At 41.6% G+C, this 11,886-nt stretch overlaps 1 protein-coding gene across 2 annotated transcripts; it reads right to left on the reverse strand.

Annotated features, from left to right (window-relative positions):
• Positions 1 to 1,881: 1,881 nt before the first annotated feature.
• LOC6605705 lies at positions 1,882 to 2,654 on the reverse strand. Of its 2 annotated transcripts, none has more exons than XM_032718606.1 (2): positions 2,385 to 2,654; positions 1,882 to 2,299 (listed from the first exon to the last, which is right to left on the reverse strand). In XM_032718606.1, the coding sequence occupies exons 1-2, from the start codon at positions 2,597 to 2,599 to the stop codon at positions 2,149 to 2,151; spliced, it is 366 nt and encodes a 121-aa protein (XP_032574497.1). In that variant the 5' UTR covers positions 2,600 to 2,654; the 3' UTR covers positions 1,882 to 2,148. The 2 variants fall into 2 exon arrangements, with proteins under 2 accessions (XP_032574497.1, XP_032574496.1); XM_032718605.1 differs by having other exon boundaries at positions 1,882 to 2,310.
• Between the last annotated feature and the right edge of the window lie 9,232 nt (positions 2,655 to 11,886).

Here is an 11,886-nt window from a genome sequence, read left to right on the forward strand (position 1 = left end):
CAGGTAACTATTTTTGTTTTTAAACTAAGAAATGAATTATTGTTAATCTCTTGAACTAAGTTAGTTACCTAGTTTGGAAGAATTTTGTAAAGTAATCTATTGGATAACTACTGCTGCTTTGTAAATGGTGGTAGGTCTAAGCCGTTTAGCTTCTCCGTTTGCAGGTTAAATCATTAAAATGAAAATGAAGAATTTTCTGAAATTTTTCCAAGTGCTTTGCATTCTGATTCCATCCATTGTTGCCTCGTGATCTTCCGACTGGAGTCGGAAAAAATCCGGTTGGCCTAAAAGAGATGCGGGCTGACTGGCCAAAATGCAACTGGAGGCTGCCGACGTGCCTTCCTTGCGGTCAGTTGTTGCACGTTGCGGGGTCAGAAGTCATTCAGCCTCTATTAGGCTGCTAATTGAAATACCAGTACGAGGACTGGGGCGTCCAGACCGGTCCAAAGGTTAAATCATGTCAAAGAGCTCGAGTTTCGATTGGAAAGGCAAGGCAAGAGATACGGAAAGTATAAACTAATTAAGAGTTGCAAGCTCGGCAAAGGTAATTGAAAGTTAATTAATTAAATAGTGCAGAGATTTGAGAGTCCAATTGATTTGCATTTTTCAAGAGTTCATTTAGTAGAGTTAATCGGCAGTGCACTTTCTTTACAATACGGCAGTTGGTTTGTAGATAAATATCTTGTCGATAAACCTCCTTGAAGTATAAAAAACAGCTATAACTTTCCTTAGTTCTTTGCATACTTTTAAAACTAAAGTCGTTCAAACTAGCTTACATTTTTTGGAGAGCTATGAAAGCGTAATTGCCATGCTCAGGCAAATTCTTAAGAAAAAGTCAACCTTTTTACTCATACCACCCGGTTTAGAAGACTTCTTGTCATCCGAGTAATTATCTCACGTTTATGAGCCAAACATTTGGCTTCGCTGTTTTATTTTTTCGCATCTGTTTACGTGCTATGCAGTTGGGAACCCGTCATTAGGAATTAAGCAAAAGTCAGTGGCGGAAGCCAAGTACATGTCAAGTGATGATGATGATGCCGGAGTTCTTTGCAAGGCCAAAAGTTTTTAGAGTATGCGGGTTATTCCACAAACTCCACGATCCCGTTGACTCCATTCATCTTTGGTTCGCTTCGCTATGCTTTTTTTTTTTTTGTATTTATTCTTCCTGCCGGTGGTGCTGTTGGTACTGCTACTGCTGCTGCATCCTTAAATATTTTCCCTTTAATTAAAATTTCAACAAGCCAGACTGCCAAGCGAAAGAGACGGCACACGGCAGCGTGAAAGAGAGGGTGGATAGCACAGACATGCCCGCATAAATTAACTTTTGCGTAGGTGTATGGAGTTACCCGGGTCTTTGGAATACGAAATACGGAGCGTGGTAAGCTGGGCGTAAGTGCCTTATCTTAATGCCCCGCCATATCTGGGGCCTAATGCATATAATAGGCCATGCCTGCTATTTAAAGTCTAACAACCCTTTTTATATGCAAATTGTTGCGCCACACGTACACGCCCCAACGCCTACCGCCGCCTCTTTTTAATTTTTTTTCCTTTTTTTCCCACTTTTTTAGCACCCCCGCCTCGGTTGACTTTACCATCCATCCCAGGGCAACTTGACATTTTTTTAGATACTCCACCGTGTGCCTCCTGTACCCCTTTTTAATTTCCCTCATTTAAACATTTTGTGAAAAGTCATATATATACGAGCGCACACTCATACGGATCGGGTGGCTTGAGTTCTTCTTTTGGTGGGCGGTGTGCGTGAATTCCGTTTCCAACTTTTTACACGACTTCAGGTCTTTTGGGCGTGTGGATGTGTGTGAAAAACGTTAAAATAATTTGCAATTTAAATAGTTTTAATTAACTTTCACTAATTTGCTGTCGCTCAACTTGCACAAGTTGGCAAACTAATTTTAAAGTGATTTATTATTTAAACAGCTTGATGATTGGCAGCGCCCCCCATCGGTGAAAAAAAGAGCCACTCTGCCAACGGCCTAATTAGCTAAAGGTGCGGAGGTCACCCCTTTTTGTCTGTGTGGTGGACTGTTTAAAATTGATGCAATTAAGCTTTGACATTGGCCACAACCAATTGAGCATCAATAAAGTTCATATACAAACAAAACCGTTTGTGCCTATGTAATTATTTGGCATTCATCGTATGTCCACAAAAACGTCGAAAGGCATCCGCCATTTCCATAGATAAAGGCGTGATTGTAGTTCCTGGCCAGGTAAAGTCCAAACAAGAGCATCAACAGAATGACCACCAAAAGGCACACAGTGGCCACCTCTTCGCAACCATATCCTTTAAAGAAACTGTTGAATATTTTAGGAACATCGCAAACCATTGAATTTCTAATTTTCTATTGTAATTTTTCTCAATTACATACCGTTGTCGTTTGGTTTCACAACGCAAGGTTGGCTTTATAAGACTCAATTGTTGGGAAGTTCTGACCCTCTGAGCCGCCTGGAAAGCTCCATTGCCCACTTTTTGGCGGTACTTGGTAAAGATCTCAGTTACACTTTCCCTGGTCTGTCTAAGAATCCCTTTAATAGGTATTTGTGTCTTGGGTGTGCTGCAGTCACTTGGCGTGGATTCATTCATTTCGTTCCATACAGTTTTATAAAATGCGAATTCGTCAAATTTGTGACAAGTAATTCAAAGTAATTTATTTACCTAATAATCAGAACGCTCTGTTCGATTAAGTTGTAAATGGTATGGTTGCATACTTATACCGTGAATGCTTTTAATTGCACTTAAATTCCTAAGTAATTTATGATTATATATTCAGATCGCAGCCTCGACATCTTAAGCCAGTCGAATTCTAAGTCGTATTAATAACATTATGCAAATTTTAAAACATCCCATAAATCAACGCATTGAATTCGCCATAAAATAAATGCGCGCCCAAAAGGCAAATAATGGCAGAGTCATTAGATAAATTTATTTCCAATTCCACACACAAACAGGGGCAAATTGAAAAAAGACAGCGGCAGCAACAACATAGCCATCAGCAAAAAACAGATAAGGGGGAAATCGATAACAACGGGCAAATTGAAACCGAAAATTTACAGTAATCAGCATAATATAGAAAACCGCCATTAAAATCATTATGTACCAAGTTTAATGCCTATTTATGGCTGATTTCAATTTAAGTAGCAAACCTCCGCCGCCGCCGCCCACCGACTGCCGCAAACAAATAGAAATACACACTGGAATACCGAAAACCTGCTGGCGTTAATTTCCAATAAAAAGCCGCTCTGCAAAAAGTAATTAACAACAAATTACGAAACCGTAGCAAACAACAACGTTCCCGAACAACCGCCGCAACCAACACACTTAAAGCTAATTAAATTTTACGCTGATTCCCCCTCCTCTATGAAATGCTCCTCACCATCAACACACGATCCATAACTGATTGTTGGCAATAACGACGGCCGCAGAGAACCGAGAGCCACAACATCTGGCATGGGTAGAGCCAAAAATAATGCCATATATATATGTCGGGTTAAGAATATCAGGGTCCTCGCCGTCCGTCCGTCCGTCCATATCAGCGTTGCTCATAACTCTTTTCACAATATAATTTTTATGCAGCTGTGCGCAGTCAACGAGTCCACTTGCGTCTGCTTTGGCTTCTCCACGATTAATGACCTCACTCCCGTTTCGTGCAGCCTGCTTTGTCTCTTCTCAATTTTTGGCATTTCCTTTTCATTATATAGTTTTCCCTTTCTAACCAAGCAGCGCAAGTGGCCACGTTCAGCAACAGCTCTATCGCTCTCGTTTTTGCAAAGTCCTAGATAATTCATCTATTCATCCTCACACATTGACAATAAATAGGAACACGCATAATAGCAAAGGGAACATGGAGAAGAAGTAAACGGCGACTAAACGCATTCATTATTTTCGCCACGTGTTCATAAATAGGAACACGCATAATAGCAAAGGGAACTTGGAGAAGAAGTAAACAGCGACTACACGCATACTCATTATTTTCGCCACGACACGGCCATTCTGACATTTACACGTCCTCGTGTAAGCTTTTGATACCGAGATACCAAGATATCAAGATCACATACTTTCATCACAATTCAATAACATTTAATTTCATTAGTTTGACTTTATTAGGTGTATTTCTTAAATCTTAATTCTGTGAAGAAACAAAACAGCTTTTATTTCATTGTTGCTGAGATAACTTATTCTGTTTTCATATTCAGTTCCATTGATCAGTAATAAATCAGCTTACAACTTATCTTAACATTATCATTTATCGATTTCTATAAATCGATCTTCCGCCAGTTCACACACACTTGATTATTAATTCAATCCAAACTCATCGTCTCTCCTGGACGGATAACTCGCAATTCATCGTCTCACCTGACGGATAACTCACAATTCATCGTCTCACCTGACGGATAACTCACAATTCATCGTCTCACCTAGACGGATAACTCACAATTCATCGTCTCACCTAGACGGATAACTCACAATTCATCGTCTCACCTAGACGGATAACTCACAATTCATCGTCTCACCTAGACGGATATCTCTCGTTCACAAAAGAACTCATTGGCGGGCTTTTCTTTTCATTCAACTGTTTCTATATTTCAGCTATTGCTCTACATTCTCGTTTAACTCATTCGGGATTTCTGCATCCGGCATTTTACGTATATCTTCATGGCAATACTTGAACGATCGGTTACTCGTCAACGACTTTAGTGTATACCTGTCACCCTCTAATACTTCAGTTACCAAAAACGGTCCTCTGAATTTCGGATCTAACTTAGTTTGGTGTCTTTCTTCATTCCTCAATAGCACATAGTCACCTACGTGGTGTTTGTCAACGGCTGCCCTACTGCTATCAAATCGGGATTTGTCGTAAGACGCTAAGGATTTCATATTTTCTGTCGCATGAGCTCTAACAGTTGCCAAATCTATTTCACATTCGGTCTCACATGGGGGAACTAATCCAAGGGGTCGAGCCTGTTTACCAATTAACATTTCTAACGGACTTGCCTCAGTGGCACGAGAAATTGTACAATTCAGTGCAAGTTGGACTTCGCCAAGTGCGTCCTGCCACGACCGTTGACTTGATTCTACCACTGACAACAAATTTTTCAGTGTTTCCATCACCCGTTCCACTTGCCCATTTGCACGGCTCATTCCCGTAGCAATCAAGTGAAGTTCAACTTTCTGCGATACGCAAAACTCGGAAAACTTAGAGCTAGTAAAACATCTGCCCTGGTCGGCGATGATGCGATCTGGTACTCCAAATAAGGATATAGAAGATTTCATAGCATTAACACAGCTTTCGGCATCTATCTTTAAGGTGTGATACAGATAAACAAACTTTGTATAGGCATCGATCTGAACAATGACATACTCTTTCAAATCGCTCTTGCCGCTTAATTTACCCGTTATATCTATGTGGATGGTGTGCCACGGTATACTTGTCTTCGGAATGGAATGAAGTTCCGCCTGAACCTTCCCGGAAGATGATTTCACTGATCTACAAGTTATGCAGTTTGAAACAAATTTTCGAACATACTTGTTCATTTTAGCGAACCAATAATACTGGTACACTTTATCAAGTGTCTTTTGCCACCCTAAATGCATTATCGACTCGTGTACCTGGTTAATTACTGACCACTTGAAAGCTCTGGGTACAACTGGTAAATAACTTGTTCTACCTCGTCTTTGGACCTTGCGATATAATACACCTTTTCGCAAATCATACGTTTTGGCCAAATTTTCAGCCAATTCATCTGACTCCAATTTGTTAACTATTTCTATTATCTCAAGGTCTAACCGTTGCTCAGCAAGAAGCCAAGTACTTGAAATTTCAGACAGATTTACTCGTTTTTCGGGAATCTTGTTTATTGACAAAATGTGTTCGGGTGATAAAGGATTTCTTGATAGGAAATCCACATGAGCCATACGCTTACCCTCTCTATATTGAATTTCGAAATTAAACGATTGTAAGTAGGCCCACCAGCGGTGAACTCTGGGTGTTAAATCTATTTTTGTGCGAGAAGCTTTTAATGAATTGCAGTCTGTATAGACAACGAACTCACGGCCAATTAGGTAATGGCGAAAATGTTTAACGGCTTTTACCACTGCCAAGGTTTCCAGCTCGTAGGAGTGATATCTAGATTCAACAGAGGTAGTTGTTTTGCTGAAGTATTCGATTACATGGGGCTTACTTTCTATACGGTGCAAAAGTATCGCTCCATATCCACAGGCACTTGCATCAGTGTGCAACTCAATAGGATATTGCGGGTCGAAGATTACCAGAACAGGTTCATTTGTGAGGATCGTCACAACTTTAAGTCTGATCTCTTCCAGCTCAGCGCTCCATGTAATCTTGCCGCTACCAGAGGAAAGTGAATACAATGGTTTCATAAGTTGGGAGAATCCAGGCACGAATTTGCGAAAGTAAGAGGCCAAGCCAATGAATTGTCTAACGCCGGAGACAGTTTGAGGAGGAGGCAAGGAGCTTAATGAAGCTATCTTTCGCACATTCGGACGAATTTCTCCAGCTCGCACTTCATAGCCCAAATACTGAACCGTTGTTTTGAGAAAACTGCATTTAGAAAGGTTAAAGGTAAAACCAGCCTTTGTAAGAACATTCAAAACAGTTTTTAACCTTTCCAAAGCCAATTCCTTGGTTGGCGATACTACCATTATGTCGTCCATGTAAACGATTACAAAAGAGTTAGCAAGGTCACCAAGTGCATTTATGACTGCGCGCTGGAAAACAGATGGCGCATTTTTGAGGCCAAAAGGCATTGTAAGAAATTCAAATTGGCCGTCTGGGGTCACAAATGCAGTATATTCCACGGATTCAGGGTGAATCGGGATTTGGTGGAAACCACTTGCCATATCCAGGCATGTGAAATAATTTGCTCCGCGAAGTCTAGCAATTTGATCGCTGATAAGCGGCAAGGGGTATTTATCCGAAATCGTGTTCGAGTTTAGCTCTCTAAAATCAACACATAGACGGTCGGTTCCGTTCTTCTTTTTGACGAGCAACATGGGGCTAGCAAAGGGAGAGCAACTTGGGCGAACAATATTACATCTTATCAATTCGCTCACCTGCATTCGCACTACTTCTCTCTCTTCGGGGCTAAGTCTGTAAGGTCGGCGCTGAACAGTTTTAGTTGGGTCAATCAAACGGATTTTCATTTCGCCTGTATTTACTCGAGTATGAGGTATCCCGTTGGTAAATGAAGTTGAGTGCTTTTCAAGTAGCTCAATTAATTGAGCTTTCTCATTGTCGAGTAATTCGGTGTCAATATCGGACAAAGTAAACGATCGCTCAGTAACGGAACAATTATTAACAGTTTTTGATTTTACAACTTTAAAATTATCGGATGTCAAAATTACATAAAAGCCTTGTTTAAGTATTTCTCGCCCTATCAGAATATCATTCCTCATTTGCTCGTTCGGGACTACATGAAATAATATTTCCATAATATTTTCGTTTATAGTGACTTCACTCAGGATTTGCAATGTACTGCACACACTGCCACCACCAATGCCTTTTATCATTACAGTATTGTTTATACGTTTACCAGATAACTTATTGCTAATGTCGTCTTTAATAAGGGAGCACTCTGCACCGGAATCGAAACAAATTGGATAGATCTCACCTCGTTGATGCAAGCTTCCCTTTGGCTCAATCACACAACATTGGTTAACAGTCTTCTGTTGAGTCACATCTTGTTTGGCTGCACTTCCGTTTTTCGGGCATTGGTTGGAGAAATGTCCCGGTTGGCCGCACCGATAGCACGTAACATTTGATTTTTCACGCTGCGGTTTCGCCTGTCTATCTTGTCGCATTTTACTTCGGCATTCAGCAATTCGATGTCCCGGCTTTGAACAGAAGTGGCATACAACTGGCGATGCCTTACGGTTCTTCTGGTCAGGTCCAAGGTTGTCATCTCGAGCATGTCGCTTCTTGTCGAACGTAAACGCTTTTAACTCCGCCTGTAGCTTACTTCTGGTACGCACATTGGATGTGAAGAGGACGCGCTGCAAACGACTGTCAATGTTTGCCATATGCGCAAGAACAGTTGTAACGGCAATTTCTTCTATTTCCATATTCCGCCACTTCGTAGTTAGCGTCGTCACCAGCCGACTCGCATACACCGCGTAACATTCGGCGGCAGTCGGGCGGCTGTTGAGTAAATTTAAAAACGTAGCGGCCGGCGTCTCTTCGGTTTCAAAGCGCTGCAGAAATAATTCCTGGAACTCTTGCCAAGTCATACCATGGTACGAAATTTGTGTTAGCCACTGAGATGCAGTTCCCTCCATGCAGTTACTTAGTGCCATGATCAATTTACTTCCTTTAAGGGGGTGCTCAGTTAGAATTATATCGGTTGTTGAACACCACTTTGCTGCCTCTACGCATGCAGCATCAGTGTTAAATTTGGGTAGCTTAACATCATAACTAGGTTGCTGCTCACGTGCCGGCGTCACTTGCATGATTTTTACAAGTTCAGCCAAATTCCGATTTTGCATTTCGACTATTGCATGCCACTGATCCTCAGAAAATGCAGGGTGTGGCACAGATCCCACTTCTGATGTCGGGTTAAGAATATCAGGGTCCTCGCCGTCCGTCCGTCCGTCCATATCAGCGTTGCTCATAACTCTTTTCACAATATAATTTTTATGCAGCTGTGCGCAGTCAACGAGTCCACTTGCGTCTGCTTTGGCTTCTCCACGATTAATGACCTCACTCCCGTTTCGTGCAGCCTGCTTTGTCTCTTCTCAATTTTTGGCATTTCCTTTTCATTATATAGTTTTCCCTTTCTAACCAAGCAGCGCAAGTGGCCACGTTCAGCAACAGCTCTATCGCTCTCGTTTTTGCAAAGTCCTAGATAATTCATCTATTCATCCTCACACATTGACAATAAATAGGAACACGCATAATAGCAAAGGGAACATGGAGAAGAAGTAAACGGCGACTAAACGCATTCATTATTTTCGCCACGTGTTCATAAATAGGAACACGCATAATAGCAAAGGGAACTTGGAGAAGAAGTAAACAGCGACTACACGCATACTCATTATTTTCGCCACGACATATACATATATATATTAAATAATAATGATCAAAAAGTTTTGGCATTCATTTGAAGGAAGGCTCGTTCGGTCGGTCGGTCAGTGAAATCAAATAAATTAAGCGCTGACCAGCAGCCAAACACAATTTGAAGCCACCTAATTGATTTGCCAATAAAGTTAAAAAAAAGGATTCGCCACATGAAAGGCGAGGCGCCTTCATAGCCTGTAATTTGTAACCGGCCAACTGCAAGAGCCAAAGTAATTGACGCCCAACACACACACGCACACACAGACACAAGCTCACACGAACCCATATATATGTACATTAATTACCACAAAGTAAAGGAAAGCGAAAGGTGGAAGGTGGAAGGACTATGGTCCAATGCCAACAGGACTATGACGACACCGACGGCTGGCCAAAAACCATTTGGGCCCAGCGAAGCGAATCTAATGTCCAACCGCCAGTAGAAATGTCATTCGTGTGCAATTGCCGCTGCCCGCTGTAATTTTCTTTTTGCAATTCTTCTCGTTTGAAGAAAGCACATCTCTTTCTGATGAAATGCGTTGGCAGAGAATTACATTTCACTCAAAGAATTTCGCTTACAAAACAGGTAAGTTCTAATCATAAAATGTTGTCTGAGTATTTATTGTTTTGCTCTGAACTTAAGTGAAACAATTTCTTTTGAATTTTCTTTTTATATCTTATATATATATATATATTTTGTTACTGCATACTGAACAATTAAATAGTGAACTGAAGATTATAAATTTAAGAAGATTTGTTCACTTCAATTTCGTACTTTGATCTCGAATATTGGAGACTCAAAGTCGGCTAAAAAAAGTGATGTACCAGTGTGGAGCAATCGCCAATGGTGCAGTGCATCCACGTCCGCGAAGTGGACCATCCAGCCGTGTGAATGCGAGTGTTTCGCTAGAGCCGCGCATCGGGAATTGCAATCATATTAAAAGCAGAGCCTCAGTGCGAAACATTTGATGCCAAAACAGCGCGAGCATGTAGCCAGCAGAATGCGGCATGAGGCATGCGGCATGTGGCACGGCGTGTGGCGCGAACGTAGGGAATGGGAATGGCTATGTCTGCGATCCTCCGACCTAAACTAATCATGGCTACCCATCAACTGCGCGGTGGCAAAAGCGAGAAAAAAAGCAGCACCAGAAACCGTAACACTTTGGCCAGCCATTTGCATTTCCCCAGGAAAATGGAGGAGCATTGTGGCCAAACTGGCTCACAGCGAATGCTGCCAAATGCTAATTTCCTGGCTGAAAACTTTTTGGTCATTTGCTTTATTAACGAGAAAATATGTAGAAAGAGGAAGGCCAAGCTTTAACCCATTCAAGACGGGATTTTACCAATACTTAATTTTACAATACAATTTTTAAAGTGAAATGGGAATTAGTTGTGCATTTAAAATAATTTTGTAAGAAATTAAAAATAATAAATTTTAGAATAATTTTAATTTTATTACAATAATAATTCAACATGTTATAAAGAAACAAAACGCCTGAAGACTTTCCTTTGAATATAAGCTTTGACTTGAGACAACTACTAGACTTAAGATATATGTTTCTGGGGTTAAGCAAATGTCCAGGTTTGAATTAAATTTCTAAGATGCAGGATGTGGCGCTAAGTGCACACCCGCTTCCATTCGAGCTTTGCATAACTCATTAATGGCGAAAGTTTCTGGTGCTGACACTATCTGAGATGGAGATAAAGCCCCCCGGGTGGCCACAAAAGACAGGACCCCGAATTGCGAGTCGGGACGGAAAGAGTTGGAGACGTCTCGACTGGCACAAGGGTCAAGTGGGGCATTTATCAGGCCAGGGATTGCACAATATGGGCGCAAAAGGCATGGCCAGCTGCATCATCATTATCCTTGCGATCACATGCTGCATGTACGCAACAAAAATTAATTGGGCCCACATTCAACAGGAAACGAGACCGAAACGGATCCAAACCCTTGCCGCAAATGAGAAACTTGGACAATCGCATTCACACATTCTCGGCCAGAGACAATTGAAACTTTTTGTTCGAGGATGAGTACGAGTTCCAGAGTGAGATTGGGAATGGGAATGGGAATGGGTGCGACTACGGCTACGACTATGACTACTTCTGGTCCCATTCACAATTGAGGACATGAGCTTTTCTTCTTGGCCGGCCAGCTTGACATGCGTTGGCAGGACCTCCGTTCCCACTTTTCAACTTCTCCATTCTTATGTGCCAAAGCATGTGTTTGAGCACTGAAAAATGTGAGCAACTTGGGCAATGCAATTAGTATTCTGTTAAGCAATTTATTTTTAGAAGCATTTCACTAAGTTCATTGAAAATTATGATGAAGAATTCAGTTTTTGTATGAAATTGGTTATGATAATACTTAGTATAAAAATCGTAAGTACTGCGATTTTTTCACACATAACAAAACTTCTATGTAACCATTTATTTATTTTATTTGCTTAATCTGTCGAACGCTTTTTGTTGCAGTGCATGTGCGCTCACATAAGTTGGCCAAGCTGTTGGGCTGCTTGTGGTCGGTTTGCCTTCCAGCCATATACCCATCCATTCATTCAGTTTGACATGGCAGCTGCCTGGTCAGCCATCCGACTCCCTTCTATATAGCACCTCCCTCAGCTCGATTCCTTTCCTTTCCTTGCCATGCCATTCAAAGAACTCTTGTTATGCTCGCCCTGCTTGCGGTTTTGTCCATGGCCAAATGCAACAGCGTCTATGGGAACGCGGCGGTGGGTGGGGGCTTGTTGTGCAGCTGAGTGGCAAGACAAAGCCTGAGCCCCAATCGCAGACCCCCTACACGGTG

The sequence above is a fragment of the Drosophila sechellia genome, chromosome 3L, assembly GCF_004382195.2.
Source record: "Drosophila sechellia strain sech25 chromosome 3L, ASM438219v1, whole genome shotgun sequence".
Taxonomy (NCBI): domain Eukaryota; kingdom Metazoa; phylum Arthropoda; class Insecta; order Diptera; family Drosophilidae; genus Drosophila; species Drosophila sechellia.